Source organism: Mustela lutreola, chromosome 11 (assembly GCF_030435805.1).
Source record: "Mustela lutreola isolate mMusLut2 chromosome 11, mMusLut2.pri, whole genome shotgun sequence".
Lineage (NCBI taxonomy): Eukaryota > Metazoa > Chordata > Mammalia > Carnivora > Mustelidae > Mustela > Mustela lutreola.
Genome location: NC_081300.1, coordinates 25,762,377 through 25,786,952, shown reverse-complemented (window position 1 = coordinate 25,786,952; position 24,576 = coordinate 25,762,377). Strand labels below are relative to the sequence as shown.

The following is a 24,576-nucleotide window of genomic DNA, read 5'->3' as shown; positions in this document are numbered from 1 at the left end:
CAGCAGGGGTCGGAGGTGAAGCTTTGCAGCCTTTATGGGCTGGTGGCAGGAGGCCTGGTGGACACTGAGGAGGTCACAGCTGGCCAGACAGTGATGCTCAGGGTGCGAGACTCAGGGAGAAGGACTCCATGTGATTGTGGGGTGGCCAGGGCTGAGAGGGGACAGCGTGGGGCCAAAGAAACAGAGTCTGGTTGAAGCCTTCAAGGCCCTGCCTGAGGCCCCAGAGGTGTCTCATATCTGGAACAATCAGCAGAAAGACAACGGTCCCCAGGGCTGCTTGAAATCAAGCTTGAAGCCGTCTCCGAGGTGAGGGTCTGACGCCAAGGAAGAGACAATGCCGTGGTGGGGGAGGTCTTCCCCTCTCTTCTTGGAGAGCCACAGCATGAGAGTTACAGGCTGGGCTCTCGGGACAGAATGGGGGGAAGGACTCCCCGATCCTTCCACTGCCGCCAGAGCTGTCAGGAATGACACGTGGACATTCTGGGAATCGGCATCTGAGGCCATAACTCAGAGCCTGGGCCAAAGGGCCACTTTGCCAGAGGAGGGTGGGTGGCTCCACCATCCCCTGGGGTGATGGGAGGTGGGGTCAGCATCAAGGGGAAGGCAAAGGAGCCCCGACCAGAGAGCGGAAGCTCAGCTGTGTTTAAGGAAAGAGGGAAAATCGTGTCTAAGAGGAGGAGTCGAGGGTGGCCCATTCGAGATCCCTCAGCCTCCGGGGGGCCCGGTCCCTAGGAGTGGTTTGGCCTTGCAAGGGAGGCTGGGAATCCTGAGTCAGGGAGGCAGCAGCTGTTTTAAGGGGCTGCTGAAGTGCCTGCATCTGGGGAGGGAGGGAAGGTGTTGTGGGAGGTGGTGCAGGAAGTCAGCCCCCAGGAGGGTCCCCACGGAAGGGCTGTGAGGGATCTGACTACAGGGAGAGGCCAGGGCTCAGAGAAGAAGCCGTGCGGGCCAGCTCCGGGAGGGGGCAGGAGGGAAGCACGGAGCCAGCCGGCCATTCCAAAGAATGTGACAGGGAGGGTGGTCAGCGGCAGGCTTCGGCACGCAATCAAGTCCCCAGAGTCCCTTGTGTGAGGAGGCCAGGAAAATGTCCAACCTCCCCCCACTCTGGGGCGCCCCTGCTCCTGGGAAGGGGGGGGGGCCCAAGAGCAACTCTGATCTTTCTCAGCAGGGTCAGAGTCCAGTGGGAGCTGGGTGAGGGGAGGTGCTGACTGAGGCAGGAACGCAGCTGCTTCAGGGGGCCCAGATGGCGGTCGCTGAGCTGAGCAGGAGCGGACCAGATGGAGGGCGGCAGGGCAGACTCATGGCCTGGATCTGGCCGGGAGGGCTGGTGAGGACTGGTGAGGCTGCAGACATAGCCGCCCCCTACGCCCCCTCCGTGATCATCAGGAATGTGCTGGGAGGGAGGCTTCTGGAATGCGGCCCTCCTCTACAACCCAGTGTCCTACCCGAACCAGGAGGCTTACTCAGAGAATGTTCTCGTGTCAGGAGGGCAAGAAGTCTGTCTGCAGTGACTGACCAAGTTTAACATTTTCCCAAAGGAAGGCAGGGCCCACAGACTGGCATGGCTTGGGCAGAAGGCTTTGTGTGTGTGGGAAAGGCCCAGAGGGGAGGGCCAGCGAGGGAAGGGACTTGGGGTACTAGGCAGGCTCACTGTGTGGCACGCTGAGATGTGTACCTCCTCCGAAGCCACAGAGCCGGGGCTCCCCTGAAGGGGAAAGGGGTCCCGGAGTCAGCCCTGTGGGAAGGGAACAGGTGTGAAAAATCAGGGACATGGACCCCGGATGGCAGGAGGGGGTGTTGTGACTGACTTGGGGCCTGGCTGGACACAAGAGTGTCCTTGTCTTTGAAGTCACTCCCAGGGGCCTGGGCTGGGAGCCACAGGCTGGAGATGGGTGAATGGTAGTCGAATGCGGATTGTGGCCTATTTTATCTCCCCAAAATGATCCCTGTGCTTTTGTCACTGGTCATCCAGGTGTTCCAGCCTGGTCAGTGGGGCTAAGGTAAATTTAGGAGAAGATGGTGGTGGTGGCAGGGTGCTGGGGGTGATTTGAGTGGCAGGGCCGTTAGTGAGGGAGGCGAGTCCCAGGGACTTTGGGCCCAGCTGCTGTGTGCCAATAAGAGTGCCCTGAGGTCAGGGCTGTGGGGAAAATTATGGGGGCGCCCCTGGGGTAAGTGGGGCCCTGCCCCTCTGCACCTGGAGACTCTCCCTCCACGGTCAGCTCCAAGCATCTGGGAGAGATTCTGTTTGGGGTGTCTGTCTCAGAAGCAGCTGTGCAGGGGCCCCAAAGCGACCTTGGAAACAATCAGTATCATCCTTCTAGTCACCAAAGAGCCTGCAAAGCTCTGACACCCCTGCCACTGTCACTTGAACAGATTACTGGTACCCTTCTCGGGAAACTTCAAAGAGAGTTATGAAACCACCCAAGACAGTATGTCTCATTATTTTGTAAGGCTCATCTTATTTTTTTCCCCGGAAAAGTACCACCCCTGATTTGCTATTATTCAACTTGGCTCCAAAAAAGAAAAAAAAAAAAAAAAAAAAGGTCACTCTCTCCTCAAAGGCCAAAGCTGGGCCCCACCGAGGAAACTCAAAACAACGAGCCCCCAGCAATTCCCAGAGAAAAATCTCCAAGAGGATATGGGGTAGCAGCAGCGCCCTTGGAACATGTGTGGGTCTCAAGGGGAGTTCTTTGCCAGGGAACGGGGCAGTGTGGGGCAAGGACCTAGTCTGGTAAGTCACGGTCACAGGGCAGGTGTCCCCAGGCTCTGTCTGCATCCGAGCCACAGAAATGACCAAGCCCTGATGCAACACCACCCACCGTAACTTTCTCCACTGTCGCAGTGCCCGGGTCAGCCTCACACCAGTGACACACCCAGCACCAACAAACCCTATTTTCCTATATGAGGACGAGCAAAACGGAGCAGGGAACACATCTGAGCCCACAGCACCCCCCCCCCCCATCAATTCTGAACCCAAATGCTGCAGTGGAGAGAAGGCACGTATCACACGCTTGCTGAATGGCATGGAGTCCGTGACAGATGGAAGGTTTGTGATGTACTGATTTCAGATCTCAAACTTTACAACCGCATAAAGTGAACCCTCGTCCTGACGTGGAGAATCGGCGGGAGAACATAAAAGGAGGCTGATCCTTTAGATCGGATCCAGAAGAGGACTGAAAGGACCACAGGGAGGAGTCTCTGCAGTCTCCCGGTCACAGATTTTGGTCATACATGTCCCAGCTCTGGCATTTTCCTCTCCATGCACTTACAGGTGGCCAACTCACCACAGAGAGGGGGACCGCTCCTCTGCAAGCAAAGGCCATGGCAGGCACCGCCCCATCGTCCCAGGGCAGGGCTGTGGTGACGGTCTCTGTAGCAGCTCAGGACGTGGCCGAGCATGCGTGGAGTCAACTAAAGTGGCGGCACTCCACGGGGGGGGGGGGGCTTCAACCTGGCTCCCGTGGGTGCACAGTGCGGGAGGGGAGAGGGAGGTCAAGCAAGCGCAGCGCGGGGGTGAGGGGGCTCGCTCTGCCTTACCCCCGGACAGCTCTGCGCTCACCTATACTGTATCTCAGCCTTCCACCTCGTCTGTATTTCAGAAAATCCTCTAGCTCTCGAAACGGGTTTGGAAATCCCTGCACCAGGTAAGGCCTCGCGTGCGCGCCTTCTAGCAAATAAACTCGACATGCCTCTCGGATCCAGCGGGGCCTCCCCGGAACTGGCTGTCTCCACATCCCAGCCCTCCGTGCCCCGCTCTGACCACCACCACCCCCCCCCCGCCCCGACCTGGGGGCGGCGATACACACCTGGTGAAGCGGACCTCGCAGATACTGCACATGTATGGCTTCTCCCCGGTGTGGGTCCTCATGTGCCGCGGCAGCTTCCCGGCCCCCATGATGACCTTGTGGCAGATGGGGCACTGCTGGGAGGCCTTGGGCTTCAGCTTGCGCTCCTCCACCAGCGGCCACGGCGGGAAGAGGCCCCCCAGGTGGGTGGCACTCAGGAAGTTGAGATAGGCACCGTAGTCACTCTCCGCCTTGATGGGGCCCAGCGGCCCCCCGGGAAGGTCGGGGAACATGTCCTTGAAGAAGTCGCTAGGGAAGGGGGGCGGTGGGGGTGGGGGCAGCTCCTCCTTCTCCTCTTCCTTGATCTTCCGGTTCTTGATGACCAGGTCTAGTGGCCCGCTGTCCATGGGCTGCTCGGGCAGCTGGGCAAAGGCACCGAAGTCCCCCGGCCAGAGGTGCGGGAAGAAGTCGGGGGCGAACGGCGATAAAGAGGGTCTCCTGTCGGCGATGTTGGCCTTGGGGTACAGGTTCTCCCTCAGCAGAGATTCGATGGAGAAGTCCCGGATCACACCCAGATGCCCAGGGCCGCCGGCCTGGAAGGAGTCGGGGAAGTCCCTGGGTGTGTCCGAATAGGCCTTCTCGGTGAGATGGTCCGTCTTGGAAGGGCTTTGGTGGCAGTTGATGTCCTGGGGGTCAGGCAAGTTTTCTTGATCGGCGAAGTCCTCTGTGTCGTCGTCGTCGTCCTCCTCCTCCTCCTCCTCCTCCTCCTCCTCCTCGTCGTCCTCGTCGTCGTCGTCGTCGTCGTCGTCCTTGTCGTCCTCCTCCCCGCCGTCCCCGCCGGGCTCCATGATCTCCAGACACACGTTCACGATGCACTGGATCTCCAGCATCCTGGCAGCGTTGAGGATGTGCTTGACGTTGGCGGCGGTGATGGTGAGCGTGGACGTGTAGGCGAAGTCCAGGATGGCGGCCAGGGCCTCGGGCTGGACGAAGTCGATCTCGTAGACGTACGGCTGGCTGGCGAGGGCGCCGGCCGTGAAGAGTTTCTTGAAGTACTTGCTGCAGGCGGCCAGGACGGAGCGGTGGGTACGGTACTCCTGCTCCTGGACCACCAGGAGCACGTCGCAGAGCAGGCCGTCATGCCGCTGCTCGTTCAGGCTGCACAGGACCTCACTGCTGTGGTTGGGGAAGGGAATGCCGATGAGCTCGTCGATGCCATTGGCCATGGTCTCAGCCAGAGCCCTGCAGGGATGCACGGAGAGGAGACCAGGATTAGAGGCATCGTCCCGGGAGGGGATCCCCAGTGTGGGGGGGCCCCCCGGGAGGCCTGGCTGCTGGGCGTGGTAGCCACAGCACCTCCGCCCTCCCCTGCCCTCTCCCCCTCCACCAGGAGGTCGGCCTTCCTCTTTCTCGGCTTTACCAAACCCCACCTGCCATTCAGGGCCCAGCTCACCAGCCAGGCTTTTCACTGTCCAACATGCAGGTTCTCTCCTGGGACCCTGAAGGCCCTCAGAATTAGGCTTCTCACTGGGCAGCGGGCATCCACCCTGCCACCAAGGCTGTGGAAGTTTCTCGCGAGCACGTTTTCCACTGAATTTCATTTCATTGACGTGGAGCTTTAGAAGCACCAGAAGGGACCACGGGAACCCCAACCTCTCTGCGTGCTACGGGGACAGCGTCCACCACTTAATCCACATGACATCCGTGGGTAAAGCACCATGGGGGGAATGGTCTCTCACTTCTTGGGGCTCCTGCTGGGAAAATGCTGTCTTCCCCCCCCCCCCCCCCCACAAAACCTGTGACTCAGGTAATGGACGAACATCTTGATCCTACTGGCTCCTGTGAAGAGCTGGGCTGGGGTGCTCCCCCCACCCCGTTTATGTTGAACTCTCAACCCTCAGTATCTCAGAATGCGACTGTATTTGGAGGTAAGGCCTTTAAGGAGGTGATTAAAGTTACAGCGAGGTCATATGAGCGAGCCCTCATCTGGTCTGACTGGTAGCCTTGTAGGAGGACAGGAGGCCACAGACACACACGGAGCGGCCACCCCACGAAGACACAGCGAGAAGATGAGTCCAGGAGGCCTCACAAGAAACCAAACCCACAGATACTTTGACCTTGAACCTCCAGCCTCCAGAACCGTAACAAAATCGATCTCTGTTGTTGGAACCCCCTGGGCTCTGCTGCTTTCTTATGGCGGCCTGAGCAAATGGTACAGCTGCTAGGAATCTTAAAACCAATTTTGTGGTCCAGTTTCAGCATGGAAACTGGGGTCTTATAGTCCATGTTTTGCCTTCTGGACCTTCCTTCTGGCTTCCTCTTAGCTGATGAAGTTTCTCTTCTTTTGCACATCTTGACCTCTTTTTTTCTTTTAAATACTGACCTCCTATACATTAATATACCTCCTATTTATGTGTATCTGTGAGCTGTTTCAGATATAAAATACACATTTAAATTCCACATTAAATTCAAATACATCGTTAATGTATCATGTCTGTATTCTGTTACCCTCGGGGAAAGGCATCCCCTGCAGGGAGAAGCCACTTTGGAGATCCCTTAGCATTCTATGTATAAAATACAAAGTGTGTCCAGGGAGAGTTGCCAGGAGGGAAAAGTACAGGATGGAGGACACCAGGAATTACCTCCCTGTAGGGAGTAAGACTCACAGCCCAAGTCAGCAGGTCCAACCCCGACAAAAAGCCACCTCAATTTTTATGCCACCACCTATAGGAGGACCCTTCTACTTAGGGGAAAGCTTGATTTATGGCCCATGATAAATCCTAGCAAAACCTGGGCCATACCCCAGGGCGATTACCGTGGACAGAAGATAAAAAATAAAAACAAAACCTGAAATCCTTGTGCCCCTGTGGGAAGAGCTTTGGGGATCCCCACACATTTATCTTCTGGATGTTTCTACTCTGGGAAAGCAGATGCAGTGGGAGGGGAGGAAGGGGAGGAGTGAGGAGTGCTGGGCACACAGTATGTGCGAATGGGATCTGGACGTACCAGGAGCTTGGTGGGAAGTGCAGGGTGCTGGTGCTCCTTCTCCCTTCCAACCTCTCCCATCACCAAGGGCCCAAGGCTTCCCTGAGCAATCCCACTGGTGGGAGGGGCTCAGGAGGTTTCCCAGAGTGACAGCCTTGCTGCCTTCCCACCTTCTCATCTTTAAGACATTCATTCCCTAACTAGTCACTGGGTTTTTCCCAGTGCCAGGCTCTGCCCTGACCTCCAGGAATGCACAGAGGGCAGACCAAGAAAGCCCCTGTTCTAACCCCGCTTACAGACATAACTGTGATAAAGATACAGCAAGATTCACCAGAGAGAACTGATAGCTCCCTACACACCTCTCAAAATGGCTAAAATAAAAACAGGGATAACACTAAATGCTGGTGAGGATGTGGGGAAACGCGTACTCAGCCATTGCTGGTGGGCATGTAAAATGGCACAGCCTCTCTGGAAAACAACTTGGGGGTTTTTGAAAAAAAACGAAATATGTAACTACCATTTGACCCAGCAAGCACTCTTGAGCATTTATCCCAGAGAAATAAAAACTTAGGTCCACACAAACTCAATGCAAATGTTCTCAGCAGCTTTGTGCATAGTAGTCAGTAACTGGAAAACACCTGGATCTCCTTTAATGGGTGACCGGTTCACCAAGCCGCAGTGCATCCATTCCAGGGAGGACTAGGCAGCGATCAAAAAGAAATGAGCTACTGATGCATACAATTCCTGGAAAAGCCAGAGTGAAAAAAGCCAATACTGGTAGGTTACATCCTATATGATTCCATTTACATAATGTTCTCGAGGTGGCATAATTATAGGGATGGAGAACATGGGAGGGGTGGGCAGGAGGGAGGTGGGCGTGGCTATAAAAGGGCAACACGAGGGACCCTCCTGGCGATGGGAATGTCCTGTACCTACACTGTGTCAAGGTCACGATTGTGGCTGATGTCATACTATGATATTGAAAGATGTTACCATTGGAGAAAACTGGGTGAAGTGGACATGGGATATCTGGACGATCCTTAAAACCACATGAGAATCAACAAATGATGTCAAAAATAAAAAGTTTAATTTAAAAAATCAAATGATAGGAAACAACCTAAACCAATCAATAAATCTTCTTCCACCCCAATGTTATTTATCATCTATCTATAGTAGTGGGTGCATGGTGGGGAGAGGGAGACTACTCAGAGTGGGCAGGGAGGACCTCCTTGAGGAGGTGTCCTTTGCCTGGATGGGAAGAAGGATCCAGCCACAGGACGATGTAGGGAACAGAGTTCCAGGCTGTGGGAACAGCAAATGCAAAGTGGGCAGTTCCACCAAGGCACTCTAGGTCTGGGGGGCCAGGTTCTGCTCTGAATGGTCCCATTCAACTTGGCTCTTGTCTACTGAAAAACCATCCCACTTCTACCTCCCTCCAGGAGGCTCAGGTCCCCCTGAGGTCCTATGTAGGACTCCCTTCTTTCTTTCTGACTAGGAAGGGCAACCCCAGGCTGCAGGCCTCAATTGTCCATGCCACAGAGAGAGTTCTGAGGCTCCTTCCTTCCCTGACACCCCAGGCTTCCCTGCTGTCATGGTGGGGGCTAGAGGGAAAGCAGAGGGCTTGAGAATGCCTGGCAGACTAAGAGGCTCCGGGCTGGATGGCAGGATAGGGTCAGGCCGACCGCAGGCCAAGTGCCTGCCCCCCACAGTGGGGCTCCCAAATGAGGGACCAGGACCATCACCTGGCCTCAGGCCTGTCCATCTTCACAACAGCTGGCATTTAGCTCCTCTCATCATCACCGTCCCTATCTTACAGAGGAGGAGAGGGAGGGACAAAAGGATTAATCACAAAGATGTTAAGTTACAGCATAAGGATCTGAGTCCGAAGCCCGGCTCCCCAGGCCAAGCTCTTAACCCCAGCTGCTCTACCTCCTACGTCCACTCCACAAGGGAAGGCCAAGGGTCCCTGCTATCCCACGAGGGGCCCAGACTTCGGGCATTCAGAGTTGCTCAGGGCTGCCTCTGTGCAGGAGGTGCGTGAAGGATTTGGGTCGGCAGGGGAGGTTGGCCCTCCCTTCCCAGGAGGGCCAAGCAGGCAGGGCCAGCAGGAGGACGAAGGCTTGGCCCGCCCCGGGAGCTGCAGCATCAGGAAGTCTTCCCAAGCAGGCTTCAGGCTGTGGCTTTCCTCCAAGGGGGCAAAGCGGCTCTGAGACCCCAGAGGGGACCCTGGAACTCACCCACATTCTCCTGGGGAGCCTCCCCTGCTCCGTACAAGCACCCCCCATCCTGCCCGGTGGTGGTGGTTCTGGCAAAGCTCTGCCAGGCAACAGGGGAGGAAGGGAGAGGAGGAGGTAGAGCTGAGGCTCTGTCAGGCTTTCCCATCGCACCTTCTGAGCTGACGGCCCACAGCACTGATCTCAAATGTGCCCCACACCCTAGCCCTGTACCCTCTTCCCTCTCTAATTCCCCGACACAAAACCTGCTTCTCAGCCTCCGTGCCTTTGCTCGTGCTGAGCTCCTGGCTGGAGAGTACCCAGGACCCCGCACGTCCGTCGTCCTCCTTCTCCAGGAGGTCACAGCCCACCCACACTCCCAGACTCCACTCAGATGAACCTTTCTCCGGCTCTCAATTCAGATGCCCGTAGGACTCCTGCCAAGGACCTCACTCTGCCTTGGACTTGTTTTCTGTGTCTTGGTGTTTCTGCTTGAGATCAGACTGTCATTACGGCGCGCAGCTGGTAAAGACCAAGGGCAGAGGCCCCGTGGCACCAAAATTACCGTTGTACATGTTGCTCACTCTACAATGGCCCTCCCTTAAAGGCAGACTCAAAGATGTCATTCTTGTCTCCTGGCAGCAAGGACTCATGGCCTTGTGTGGTCCACTTCCTCGTGAATAGGGCTGACCTGTGTAACCAGTGGGATTTGCAGATGTGATGGTGTAACCAGTGGGATTTGCAGACGTGATGGTGTGACCTGTGGGATTTGCAGACGTGATGGTGTGCAACTTCTGAGAGGAGGTTATAAGGGACCCTCTGGGGGAAGCCAGCTGTCGTGTTATAGGGACACTCAGCACTCAAGCAGCCCAAAGGTAAGGGACCACGGCTTCCTGTCGGCAGCCAGCACTGGCTCACCTGCTGTGTGACGGAGCCACGGTGAGAGGGGGCCGTCCGTCCAGCCCCAGCCAAGCCTTCAGATGCCAGGGACCCCACTGATATCCTGGCTACAACTCTCTGAGTGTTGCTGACCTGGAGCCACCTAGCCGAGCTGCTCCTGAATTCCGGTCCCACAGACCCTGTGAGGCAGCAAATGTCTACTCCCCGTTTAGATTTCTAAATTTTAAAGTGATTTGTTACACAGCTATCAGTAGCTAACACAGAGCCTACTGACTTTGGACGCATGATAGAACTGTGATATTTAGCAGACGATGGTTAAAAGCTCCAGTCTAAAAGCTCCAGGCCCTTGTCTAAAGTTCCCACAGCCTGGAACTCTGTTCCCTACATCGTCCTGTGGCTGGATCCTTCATACCATCCAGGCAAAGGACACCTCCTCAAGGAGGTCCTCCCTGCCCACTCTGAGTAGTCTCCCTCTCCCCACTACCCACCCACTACTATAGATAGACGATAAATAACGTTGGGGTGGAATTACAGTATATTACAAGGCTGTTTTGATAGATGCAAGTCGATGCAGTAAGGAAATGGCCCCTTCTCCAAATTCCCACCCAGCTACCATACGGGTGGCAGGTTCCTTGTGCTCAGAGACACCCTCTCTGCTCAGGTTTGCAAATGGAAACGTGAGTGTTAAGCATCAAGTCCAAATCAGAAAAGTCCCAGAAAATCAGTTCTTTATGGAGAGCCACATTTTCTTGCTTGCTAAGGGCTTACTGCTTTAAGGACAAAAATGTTCTAAATGTTTCTGAGATAAAATTCATACAATTCTTTAAGCTTTCTCTTGCCTTTTCAAATAGAGGAGACGCAACCCACGGAACTGTGGGTGGGTGGTCAGTGTCTCATCGGAGCCCCCTGAAGAAGGGAGACTGGCCATTCCTACACTAACTGTCCCTCTCGTCACTCTGGGAGCCCCGTCTGTTGGGACTGAGAATCAGGAGCCCTTTGCTGTGTGGCTTTGGGAGGGCATTTGGCCTCTCTGGGCCTCTGGTTCTTCATCTTATCATCTCAAGTTCACGGAACACCTGATGACTTGTGTCATGATTTCCAGAAGCTGCAGGTGCAAAAGGGAGATGAGGACGGGCCTCCTCCTTGGGGCCTGGGTGGCCCTGGACACAGAGGCTGGCCTGCCTGCCCGGCAGCGACTTCTCATCGACCTCGGTTCAGAGCTCTCTCCCATTCCCGGAGGAGCAGATGGAACCATGACCGTGAGAGCCGTTCTTCCGGGCAGGAGGTGGGGCTGCCGTTTGCTGTTTCATTGTCTCTTTGGGAAGAATTGCCCCCTCCGTGCACTCCGGGAGCTTCCCCGGTGACCCTGAGCTTCCTAGGCCCTGGAGGGCCTGTAGACAGCACTGTCCCCAAGGCGATGCCACACCACGCCCCTACCTTCCCGCCCAGGCCCTGCATCCCCTTCGTCACCCAAGCCAGGGCAGTGCTGTCTCCAAGAATAACACACTCAGGAAAGAGAATTACACACATACGCGTGTGCACGCACGTGCGCACACACACACACAAACTCTCAGCAGTCAGGAGTGGCATAATGCAAAATATAAACCTCTGGTTAGGAGGGGGTAGGAAGAAAACATAGATCAGAAATATAAGGGGAAGCAGGTGAGAGGCGAGAGGGAAAGAGGAGCTTGGAGATGGAGAAAGGAGATGGAAGAGGAAGGACGCAGGACAGCTGAAAACTTCATCATTCCAAGGGACCTCCCCTGGGCCTCTGCCCTCCGGGGAAGGTTCTAGAGCCCAGGGATGTCGGAGCAGTCCTGTCTGACCAAAGCAGTACTTCTCTTCTCCGAGCCTCTGTTTATTCATCTATAGAATGGGAACACTACTTGTCCCAGGTAGGGTGCCCATGTCCCCCTCTTCCCCAAACAGGAGGATGGGGCATGCCCCCAGTGCACTAGCTAAGGAGGGGAGGAGGTACTCTTATAAGAGGTACTCCTATAAGAGAAACAGAAAAGTGGTGGGGACAGGGCGATTGGAAGAGGCCACCAGGACCTTCGAGCCACAGCTATGCCTTAGAGAAACCCAGCTTTAGAGGCGCTTGGGTGGGTCAGTCAGTTAAGCACCCAGCTCTTGGTTTCAGCTCAGGTCATGATCTCAGGGTCCTGAGATTGAACTCGTGTCAGGCTCTAGGCTGAGTGTGGAGCCTGCTGAAGATTCTCTCCCTCCGTCCGCCCCTCCCCCTTGCCGCCCTCCCTTGGCTCACACTCTCAAAGGAAGAAAGGAAGGAAGGAAGGAAAAAGAAATCTGGCTTTAGAAGTCCTTCAGTACAAATTTCTTGAATGTGACTTGAATTTTTGTATTCTTTTGTGTCCTGTTCTGATAACCCGTCAAGCAAGCTGGCTAGAGCATTTACAAGAATCATTGCTACGACCTACCATGTACGGATGGATCGTAACATGCCGGTCACTGCGCCTCAAATCCTTCCTCAGTGGACACAGCTCTGAGCGGTGCCTATATTTTATCGTCACCTCCAATTTAGAGATCCGGAGCCTGGTATGGAGAGAGTGAGCCGCCAGAGCCAGCAGAGGTCAGAGCAGGATTTGAACCCAGCGGCACCTGGGGCCAACACCCATATTCATCCCTTTCCACCACACTGCCTCCTACAAAGTCCAGCTTGGGATTCGAACCCTCCTCCCCAAAGGTCGTCTCTTACTGTAGAGATTTATCAGAGTCAGGCTGAGGGATGTGAGCCAGGGAGGGGGGTTCAGGGCTGAGACCCATGCACATCAGGGTGGCTCAGTACCAAGCACAAATGAAAAGTAGAGACAGAAAGGCATTGGACCCCGGTGGCCTGGACGATCAGGCCCGAATTTCAGGAGGGGCCTTGTCTGCACTGTGCAGGACAGAGGGGCAGGAAGAAGCCGTCCCATGTCATTTGGATCTGGAAGACTTTAGGTTTCCAGAATCCCCTCATGCAGGAACTGGTTTTCAGCCAACAGGGGCCTGAAGTGGACAGACGGCCTTCTGAGAACAGAAGACCCTGCTCGGAGTGGTGGAGGGGGAGGCCCTTTTCTCGGACTGCCTGGGTCCACCTCCCGGCTCCCCCACTGATGGCCCCTGGGACTCAGTATCACCGTCCTCCAGCTCAGTTTCATCCTCTGTATGAAGGGCATGATGGTCACGTTCACCTCTCAGAGCCATCCCGTGGCTCGGATGAGGAGAGGCACAAGAAGTGCCCCCTGGTACACAGTAAGCTCTCAACCAGTGTCCGCGGTGATGAAGTCCAGGAAGGACACGGACCCCTAACTGATGTCTCAGCAGGACCTTATTGGGAACTGTTTTGTCTTTTGCATACTTTTCTAGAGGTCCACACTATATAAGCACTTCTCCCAGAGATAGCCCGAGAACAGCCTTTACGTGCTCCCAGGGCCACCCTGACTCATGTAGGGCATGATAATCTTCTAAGGCCCTTTCAGGGCTCCTGACTCATGTACTTCTAACCCAGGAAATGGGCAAGGCTGGGATACGTTTTATGCCCATTTTACAGACGAGGAAAATGAGGCACAGACAGGAGCCCGTGCCCCAGGTGACACAATGGATTAGTTCCCAAGTCAAACTTTGCACCAAGGTGTCCCGACGCCCCTGCCTCTGCTCCTCTGATAGATTACAGTGCCCCACGCCCCCTGAGGTGCAGGTGCTAGTCAGGGACCCATGTTCTCAGACTGGTTTTACCGGAAACGAGACGTGCATGGTAGGCAAATGACGTACTCCGGCTGCCCTCGGTTTGCTTCTCGGGGAAACAGGGGAGTAATTGCCTAGATCTCACCTGCTCTAAGGCAGGCTTTGCTTCTATGTCTGGGTCAGGTTCAGACTGCCATGAAACAGCCGAATGAATGAGAGCCGTGGGCATAAACTTGAAGTCATAAAGGGCAGCGCGGTGGCTCCAACCCTCTGCCTTGGGAACACATAGCATTTAACAGAGCCCTGTTATTCATAAGACACTTGCATTCATTCATCTCATCCTTATATGATCCCCATTTGATGGGATCAGAGAGGCTAAGCGGCCTGCCCCAGGTCACACAGCTAGAAAACAGCGGGCTGGGCCTCGATGCCTACTCCAGTCCCATCTTTTTCTTGTCTTCCATAGCTGGCTTGGTGGTGTGATTTCTGGGACAGTTCTATTGCTTGGATCCACAAGCCCAGCACCTCCCCGAGTCCTGCTCGTTTCAGCAAATCTGGGACTCAGGGTTATGCTTCTATCTGCCAAACCCCCAGGGCAGGCTGGCCCCAGCCTGCAGACTCCTGCTGCCCTGGGAGTGGCCCCACTGATCTCGAGCCCCAGCAACTCCCTAGCCTGGGCATGGAGCTTCAAAGCCACCCGGCAGAAGGTGGCCACAGTGAGGGTGAGGGGCCGCACAGGGGCCGAGAAGGGATGTGGCATTCTTTTCCAGACTTGGCTATGAGGCTGGGCGGCCACCTCTGCCTCCTATGGGCAGTGGTCTATGTGGGTCCTGAAGCCTGCAAGGGGCTGGTGGGCCGGAGCAAAAGAGGGGCAGGGAGGCCTGACCCAAGCAGCTGGCAGGCCCCACAAACCCCTGCCCAGGCATGCTCCACCCAGCCCTTGGCAGGTCCCTAAAGCAGGGCAGCCACACCTCTTGGCCCCCGAATGCCCTGGGGCCTCAGCTGCCCAGTAGCCCTGGCGAGATTTGCGGGCTGGGAGGCTGGGCCTGGCCCCTTCAACTTCCAGCCCGCCTCCCAGAGCACCCCAGGCAGGGTGCCCACAGCTGGGAGAAGCCGACCCCGCCTGCTCTATTACCCTGACAGGACACACCCAGGGCCCACGGTCCCCGGTGCACCGCACCTCGGGCCTGGGACTTGGAGCTGGCTGGTTTCTGTGAAATGAGTTCTGGGCTTCCTTCTCCTGCTGAAGGTGTTGGCCACAGCAGGAGTTCCCTGAACGCCGGAATTCAGCTCCCTCCACCCCGCCTCACACAGTGTGTCTCCCCTTCTCTTTCCCCCAATGCCTCGTCCCCCCATCCACAGGACAAGACATGTGAGGGCTGGGCCAAGGGCCAGGACAGATAGGCTCTCCTGGGTTCTCATCTCAGCCATGGCCAGAGTTTTCCTGTCCCTGCGGCTGGGGGTCTGAGTGTTTTTCTCCTGTGATCAGTCGCTTGGGTTCCTGCTCCACTGTTCTCTGCTGAAACCCCTGTGTCCATAGTGCTTCGTGCCTGTCCAGTTCTATACTCTGCGAGGCTTATCCTCATCGGCTTTTCTCCATGCATTTCCCGAGGATCCCCGGGACGGGAGGAATGACTTTGCTGATGACAAATTTAAGCTCAGGCTGGTCATCACACCAGCTCAAGGTCACAGAACTAGGTAAGGGACAGAGACCCCAGACCTCCTGCCTTGTAGCCCAGACTGTCTGTCCACTGTATTGTGCTGCGTCCCTTGCCCACGCCGGTCCTCACTCACCATCATCACCACCTGCACCTCCCCCCATACCTGCACCAGTTTGATTTGATGAGAACAAGGTCTAGGACCTCCCACAGGGGTTGGAGTAGGAGCAAAAACCAGGTGGGGGTTCTTCCTACTTAAATTCTTCCTGGGGTGAAATCTGCTCGAGGGGGCAGACTTGAGGGGTACCTAGGAGGGTGGCCTGAGAGACGGCCAAGGAAGAATGAGGGGCGGCTCCACATCCCGACATTGGTGATAGACAAGACATGGGGGTATAGGAATGTCAGAGCTGCTCACTTACCCTGTAGAGGAACCCCTCCCTCTTGGCAGCAGTGGCCCATGAGCAACTGAGTGAACCCAAAGTGGGTGTATGGGGGTATTGTCCCCAACCCCTCACCCACGGGGTGGTTTGAAGCCTTTCACTTTGCAAAAGTACTTTCACCTCCTTGAGATTATACCCATTTTGCAGAAAAGGAAACAGAAGTGAAGTGAGGTCAAGGTCATAAAGCAATGTGGTTAAGACTCTCGAAGAACTCGCATATGCCCGCCTTCCCCCTAACAGGGCCATCGATTTTTCTACAGCTGTGCAGTGACCTTGCAGGAAAGATAGAAAGAGTGGGTTCTCTAAGGGGCTGCACGGCCTCAGGAACACAATGAGGGCCTTCTTCAGTGAGCTGGAGGGAGGCTGGGGGCCCCAGCTGAGCACCCAGCAGGAGGGTCCCCCTGCTGACGGTGGGAGCCTGGGCCAGACAATAAAGTGCTGCCCCTCCCAGCTGCTGTCCTTTCATTATTTACTGATCCTTTGTTTCTTAGAGGACGAGGTGAAGGGGGGGCAGGGAAGACTTGTTTTTAGAAAAATCGCACACCTCTTTATGTTCAAAATAAAGGATTTACTACTTGTGTTTATTACAGGTGATTTCCTGAGCCAGAAAACTCCTTGGGAGGCTTATTAAACCTTATTAAGCCACTGAAAATTCAGATAATAAAATAAATCACTTGTCTCCCATAAACAGCTCTAGGCCCCGTGTTAGCAAGTCTGAGTCTCAGCTGCCTCCTGCCGGGGGGGGGGGGGGGGGGGGGGGGGGGTGGGGGGGGTGGTGGTGGTGGTGGTGGTGGTGGTGGTGGTGGTGGTGATGGTGTGCTTTTTAGGTGCACTGGCTGCTGGGCTCAGCAGGGGTGGGGGGGTGGGGGGGCCGGCTGAGCCAGTCCCCTGGGAGCACTCTTCTCTTCATATCTCTGTCCAGAGATGCTGTCTCCTGCGGGGGAAGGGGGAGCGGCTTCAAGTTTGTTAGTTATTTAAGGGGGTGTGCGTGGACTCTTGGGTTAAGTGGCACCCAATTTGCGTTCTTCCTGGGAATATTTTAGTGTCTTTTCTAGAAGGTACCGAAGTGGCTTGCAGAGCTGGCCAGCCCCTCTGCCTGCGCTCTGCCTGCACATCCCCGTATCCCTGTGCAAAGCCACTGCCACTGCCACCCCAGGGGACTTTACAAGGGGAAGAGGGGAAAGCAGAGGCCAGGTGAGAGGGCCATAGCTGGGATGGAGAAAGGTCAAGTTGGTTTTGGGAAAGAGAATGAGGGGTAAGGGCTGAGAAATGCCCCGGAATGCAGTCTACAGAGAGGGGTAACCCCTTTTGGGGAGGAAGGGCAATCAAAGCCCGTGTTTACAATTAATCTCTGCCCTGCAGCTGGATTCCAGGTGACCTTGGTGCGGCCACGTTCCCTCTCTGAGCATCAGTTTCTTCTTTACTGGAAGACCAGGAGGCTGCTGCCCTCAGACTGAACAGCTCTATGCTCTCCTCCAGCTAATCCACTTAAATACTTGGGTTCTGGGGTTGATCCTTGGATTCCAAGGTCATGAACAGCTCACTTAGGGCAACCTTGGGCCTGCTGCACCCAACTGTGAGTTTCCTGGTTCTGTCCAGCCCTTCCCCACCAGGTGTGACAGGGACATGGCCAGGGCACACGGGGAAAGAAGCGTGAACACACTTTGGGCTTTCAAAGGATGGATGTTCCATAAATTCAGGGAGGGATGAGCATTTGGCCACACTGGGCAGAGTGATGGAGACCCAACAGGTTGGTAGAAAGTGCTGGCTGTGTGCCCTCCCCCTGCCCCCAAGGGAGGGGAGGGCACACAGCCAGCACTTTCTACCTGACACTTGGATGGGGGTGGTTGGATGCTCGTGGAGCCAAGTGGTGGCAGGGCAGAGCCTGGAAGCCGCTTCTCCAGAATGGGCACTAATTCATCACAAACAACCCCTCAGGCCCTGTGGGAGGCTGTGGGGGCGCAGACAGAGACACAGATGGACAGAGAGACAACCTGTGGGAGACAGAGGGTTAATTCTGAGCTGCCTGCAACGGAGAGCAAGGGAATCAAACTGGTAACTGAGATACTCATCGATGCCAGACGATGTCCTAAATATTTTATGAATTCTCTCACTTAATCCTCTCAAAAACGCCACGAGGTGGCCAGTGCCATCATCATCACCCCATTTTTCAAATGAGATAGAACTGTGACTCGAACCCAGGCAGCTGGGCCTCACATTTCCTGAACAGGCCGCAAGGCCGCCTCTCAGCTGGTGGAGTTTGGCCTTTCTAGGGAGGGCTGGAGAAGCAGGGAGGAGAGGCTGAGCTCCTGGCCGGAAGAACTCGCAGTACAGAATTAACACTAGGAGTGGGGAGTGCAAGCCCAGGGGTGTGGACAGGTCCCCAGCAGGGCAGGAGGCAGGGGCCCTGGGGGGGGTCAGGGAGACTGCTCCACCCACGAAATGATGTGGGGGTTGACCTCAGAGGCACCTAAGCAGCCGGGGTTGGGGCAGGGAAAGAAGAACATTCTGGCAGAGAGAACATTCTGGCAGAGAGAACAGTGTGTGGAAAGCAAGGCACAGAAGCTGGAGTGTAACACTGCAGGAACAATGGGTAGTGGGGTGCTGGGTGTCACGGCTGCTGTTCATTCTTTGAGGAATCCTGGGGGGAATGGGGAGGCAGAGGGGAAGCACGGAGGTGAGGCCTCGGGAACATCGGGACTGTGTAAGCAGCCACGGGAAGGAAGTCCCGGAAGGTTCTGGACGGGAGAGGAATCTGCCTGGCATGGCATTTGAGGCAGGTGTTGCAAGAGGGCTAGGGAAGGGCAGCTGGAAACCAGCTAGGAGACTGTATTTTCGGACCCAGGAAGGAGCTAGCTCCCATTACTCACAGCCACGCTCCTGCCCTTCTCAGGGCACCAGACCTCCCAGACCTCCCAAACCTCAGGTGGGATCTGGTGGGGAAGGGCTTCGGCCGAGGTGGGGGCTGTGGGGGGCAGGAGGGCAGAATCACACTCCTGGGCCTCGGCCCAGGTGTAGGACGTCCTAGTTATGCCTCAGCCCTGGAAAAACACTTCTGCCTCCCTGCCATTGTCCGCCTCAACCTGCAGACAGCACCCAGGTCAGCCGCCCAGCTGGATGGCCTCAAGGATCCCTGCTCAGCCTGTGTTTTCCAAAGGAAGTGAAACCTCAGATTTGCCTCCGATCTTGCTTTTTTTCTTCTAAACAGACGCCATCCACCACGAGAACCGCCTGGTGTTTGGCTGGGAAGAACAAACTAGAAGCTTGCAATTTTCAGGCTTAATTGCACAGTTACGTATAATAGTATTATATAGGACTTTTACTGCACTGGGAAAGTCCAAGCATTTCCTTTTCCTATTTATACTCCAGCCCAGTCTCTCCTTTGCTGTAATGTCCTTCCTTGCCTGCTGCAGAAGCCGAAGGCTGTTTGGTTCCAGGAGCCCTTTCCGAAGAAAGGACAATTGGGACATGAGTGGAAACTCATTTGTCTTGAGTGGTTTCCTAGGGGAACATCAGTGAGTCAATTCATTCTGGTCATCAGTTACTCAAATGTTTGCTTGACCTGGGCTTCACACTGTGTGGGGTTTTAAACAAGACCCCAAACCTGCTTTTGATGGGCTTCTGGTCTCACTGAGCAGGTGAGACTAACCCACATCAAAATACTAGACAGAAATAGGACCCAGGAAGGAATCTAGGTTGGTTTGGGAGCTACGATCAGGAATGGGAGGCCAGGAAGGGAGAGGTGGGGGTCCAGGACCCCAGTGCTGGGCTGGGGATGGGGAGGCTTCATAATGATGTGCAACAGGCTTTCCTCTGTGAGTGAGCACAGCCCTGGGAGTCTGGCCTTCCCTGTAGTTTGGTTTCCCAATGCAAACCTCGAAAACAGGTGTCTGTCTTCCCTGTATCATGCCCGCACTCAGCCACAGGAGCCCAGCACCAAGGCCTGGGCTCTCCCAGCCTCTGGGGAGAGGCCTCACCTGCCAACAGCTTCCAGAGTAACTGGAAGTAACCCCCAAACCTTCTCTTGCCCCACCCTGCCCTCCCCTACCCACCACCACTCATCACTCATCTTCCATCTGCCCTAAGAGTTTTGGTTAAGATTATCCCAAATTACACTGAAAATATTCTCAAGGCACAAGAATCCTCACCCACACTCCCCTGTAGCCCCCAGCCCAAAGAAGCCTGGTTGGCCTACCAAGGAGCTGGAATGGGCTCCGTGATTTCCTCACACCTAAGGAAGTCTGGTCCCCCTTTGAAGTCTCAAGATCAAACATACGGAATAAGCGTTAGAAAGTTAAAAAGTTAGAAGAGAGTTTGGCAAAAACCCATTATTTGCAGAGGATAGAATTGGATACTTTCCTAAATAAACAATGGACAAGTTAAAAAATACGTTAGAGGAGCCCATTTACTTGGCAACAAAAGTAGATGTAACACCTAGGAATAAGCTCATAAGAAATGTGCAAGATCCATATAAGAGAAGTGACTGGAGCATTTTTTGGAGATATTTAAGTGGAAAGATACACCCTGGTCTTGGGTATGGAGCCATAATGCTGGGAACACACCAGAGCCTCCTAAATTGTTCAATAAATCCCATATGATCCCAATAAATATATCAACCAGAATTTCTATTGAAATTAGATAAGTGGACTCTAAAGTTCATGCGGAAAAATAAGCATTTAAGAATGGCTGAGAGAGTTTTGAAGCAGATGAGTGACCGGAGTAGGGAGACTAGACTTACCAGATAGGAAAACACATTATAAAGCCATAAACATAAAATATTTGGCACTGGATCCTGAACAGTGAGACAGATCAATAGAAAGTCATAGACAGTCCATAAATGGCCTCATATAAATTCATATCTGTATAAATTTAGCATACAATAAAGGAGGGAACTCAATTTCTATTTTAAGATGAACTTTCCAATAAATGGGACTGGGACAACTGGCCAAATCATATAGGAAACCAAACAAAACAAAACTTGGATCCCTTCCTCACTTCTTATGCCAAAATAAATCACAGGTACAGCAAAGATTTGCAAGTTTAAAAAAATAGCAAAAAGGAAATATCAGAGAATGAGTTTATAATCTCAAAGAGAACTGCTTTTCTTTCTTTCTTTTTTTTTTTTTTTTAAGATTTTATTTATTTGACAGACAGAGATCACAAGTAGGCAGAGAGGCAGGCAGAGAGAGAGGAGGAAGCAGACTTCCCCCTGAGCAGAGAGCTGGATGCGGGGCTCGATCCCAGGACCCTAGGATCATGACCTGAGCCGAAGGCAGAGGCTTAACCCACTAAGCCACCCAGGCGCCCCGGGAACTGTTTTTCTAAGTCAGACAGAAAATCTCGAAGCCATAAAAGATTGATAAATCTGACTAAATAATGGCTTAAAAATTTGTGCACGACAAAAATCCCGTAACAAAATCAAAGCACAAATAAACCGGGAAAAATATTTGCAGAACATATGATGAAGGGCTAATTTCCTTTATAAAGAGAGCTTATATTAGATCAGGAAAAGATCTACAGCTTGTTAGAAAGATTGGCAAAAGGCACGAACGGGAAGATCACAGGAAAGGAAATACAGACAGCTTTTAAATATGCGAAAAATGCTCAAGATCATTCAGCATTAAATACATAAAAATGAAATAGAAATAGATTTTAATTTTCATCTGTCAGATGGGCAAAAAATAAATTCTGATGACCTAGAAACTCCCCTTCTAAAGTTTTATCTTATAGTTTTATTAGCACATATGCCCCACTTATGGACAAGGATCACCCCTCGCAGCATTGATTCTATGAGCAAAGACGAGAAGCAAACCATATGTTCATCAATGGGGGGCTAGCTTGACACGTGGTGGAGTTCTAGGCAGCCCTTAAAAAGGAGGGGCACCTGTGTATTGTTATACAGAGAACTATCTCTCAGATTTACTGCAAAGCGTGCTGCCTTGTGCATGGTTTGTTGCCATGTTTGGAAAGAAAAAAATGACTGCATACACATTCTTTGGCAGGTGCATGGGCTATCTTTGGAAAGACACTAAAAACTGGTTACAGGTGCTCTTCAAGATAGGATTGGAGAACTGCCAGTGAGGAGTGGAAGGTAGATTTATTTTCCTATATCCACAGTTGATATAGATGATATTAGAATTTTAAAGGCATTACTATTAAAAATATTGAGTGATTTGGATTCTCTCCCCTCTTTCACAAACTCCCAAATCTTCTGTGGGGTTTTTTGTAATGTCTGATCACTGTCAATCTGTTGAGGGACATTTCAACTACTCTGTCTCAGTTTTTCTGTCTGTAAAATGGGGTTAATCGCACTGGGCTGTCTATCTCAGAGGTGGTTGTGCAGATCAGATGAGAATTGGATGAGGACAAGCTTTAGCCGTCATCAGGTCTTGTAGGATACAACTGTGGGATATTAGGGGTGGCCCAGGTTCTGTCTAGCACCTACATGCCACATAGCAATATTCCTATGGCTAGAAATGGTAGGCCATGGGTGAGAGGGAGATTCTTCTATAGTGGAAGAGCACGTGGTTTCAGCCTCAGGAGTCTGACACAGGGAACAGGAGGAACGCTAATATGTTTTTAGCATCTTGTGAATGGCAGGACTCCTAGGACGGCCTGGCTGCAAATGGGGTTCATCACAATAATCAAAACCTACCGCTTCCTAGTCCCCCACCTATTTCACACATATTAACTCATTCATGATGCCCATTCTACAGATGCAACCACTGAGCTCTAGAGGCTTGAAGTGACCCACTCAAGGTACCCAGATGGTAAGAATCTGAGCCCCTGGGCCCTGTTCTACACAGAACTTTCTATGGCTCCCTTTAGGGCATCCCACCACCCCAGTCTGCCCACCGTGGTCCTTTATAGTCTGGTCTTAACCTTATTTCCCAGAGTTGTCTAACCTCAGCTATCTCTTGGCATTGCCCTCCAAACACACCAGGCTCATTTCAGCTTCTGCACTTGTTCCTGAGCCTGCTCACACCTGTCCTGTGATCCCAGTCTTTTCAAGACCCTCCCTGAATCTCACTTGTCCCTGTTGAACCCAAGGTGACTTTCCACTGTGTGTCAGTCAGCCTCCAAGATGGCCCCCCAAGGATCTTCACTTCCTGGTATTCACATCTTGTGACTTCCCTCTCACATTGTGTCAGGGTTGGTCGGTGTGACCACAGAACACAAGGATGTAATGGTGTATGACTTCCAAAGCTAGGTTATAAGAGACATTGACACTTTCGCCTGGCTTTCTCTTGGAACTCTTGCTGTGGGGGGAACCAGCCGCCATGTTGGGAGATACCTAAGCAGCCTATGGACAGCTCCAAGGGAGGAACTGAGGCGTCCCACCAGCATCCAGCACCAGCCTGCCAGTTGTGTGAGTGAACCAACTTAGAAGCAGGTCTTGCAGTCCCAAACAAGACCTAAGATGACTGTTGTCCTAGTCAGTCAAAATTTTGACTGCCACCTCATGAGAAACCCTGGGCAGGAACTCCCTAGCTAAGCAGCTCCTGAATCCCTGACAAAAAAAAAAAAAAAAAAATCATGAGGATAATAAATGCTATTATTTTAAGCTGCTAAAGTTTGGGGGGCACTTTTGGTAGGCAGCAACAACTAACGAATGCACATTTCTTTCAAACCCTTTGGGAGTTGGGACCTTACACCTTGGCCCTCACCCATTTACTCTTTTGCCTAGCTTTTCATGTGTATAATCTTGGCTTCCCAACAAAATAATAAACAAGTGTGGGTCATAATTCCCCTAGATCTCCCATCACACCTAGTTGGGGGGCTGGAGACGGAGGGAGAGAGCCACAGTGATTTTTCTGGCTTCCTATTTGTGAAGGGAAGGCAAGTAAGTGAGAGGTCACAGCACACGGGTGCGGGATGCTTCCTGCTCAACCAGGACCCACCTAAGTATGTACACAACTCACAGAATACCTGCAAACCCACAGTCTAAGACCCACAGCTCACCCTCACACCAAAGCATTCAGAGGGGAGCCATCCGAATGTTCCCCAGTGAATAAGACGCACAACCCACAGCCAGGGGTCTCCTGGAGGGCGGGGGCGAGAAAAGAGCCTGGAAAGGGCTGTTGTCTCATACTCACTACCCTGAGTGTTACTTGTGATTTATTGCTTGCTCCACACCCTCTCCAAAAATGTTTCTTTCAAAGCCAGAGTGACAACCTCCTTTCAGCATTTCTGACATTTGATTCTGAATAGATGGGGTGCTTAAGCCCCAGGAACAGTTTAGGAGTTTAAGAATCATAAAGAAAACTACTGTAGAGGGAACTGCTGCTTGTAAAGCAGTCCCCTCCCCACCAGCCCCTCTCAGAGCCAGAGCTGCCTGCCTTGTCCCCAGAGACACAGCTCCGAAACCACCCAAGCTCTTTCCCCTACAGGCTGTCAGTGGGAGGATGTGACCCCCGCTCTCCTCCTCCCCAACTCCCTCCCCCCGCCCATCTCTTTCCCAGGCCAGCAGGCTGATTTTCCAAGACTCATCAAAAAAGGTTGAAGGGAGGAGGAAAGCCCTTTTGTAAAATGGCGTCTACGCAGACGCAGACCCACCCCCCCCCCCCGTTTTTTTTCCGGCTGGGTGGGTGGAGGTGACCAAAGATACAATTATAACGGAGCCCATCCTCTCCCGCGAGACCCATTTTACCCAGCGTGTAATAAAGCCCCAGCTCATCCACCCTCTGATTTGGGTCAGATGAGATGAATTTTTAGCTTTTCTGGGGAGTTCGTGCCAGCGGGGGCAGCAGAGGAGGGGAGGAACAAACAAATAAGCTGCGGCTCCCTGGAAGAAAGGAAGACTAGGGAGCAGACAGAGCAGGAGACTCAAGAGGTCTCCCTGGGCTCCTTCCGCCATGTCTCTGCTTCCAAGTTAGCTACCCAGGTCCTAAACCTTGGCTGAGATCATGGGTCTCCC

The 24,576-nt window shown here is 53.4% G+C and overlaps 1 protein-coding gene across 3 annotated transcripts in view; it reads right to left on the bottom strand.

Moving 5' to 3' along the window:
* The window catches only part of ZBTB7C (zinc finger and BTB domain containing 7C), a 339,190-nt gene that overhangs the window by 8,045 nt on the left and 306,569 nt on the right, over positions 1–24,576 (bottom strand). For all 3 annotated transcript variants that reach the window (XM_059139105.1, XM_059139107.1, XM_059139106.1), the window contains one exon: positions 3,804–5,024. In XM_059139105.1, coding sequence (XP_058995088.1) covers positions 3,804–5,008 — 1,205 coding nt within the window. In that variant the 5' untranslated portion in view covers positions 5,009–5,024. The remainder of the gene's footprint in view (positions 1–3,803; positions 5,025–24,576) is intronic.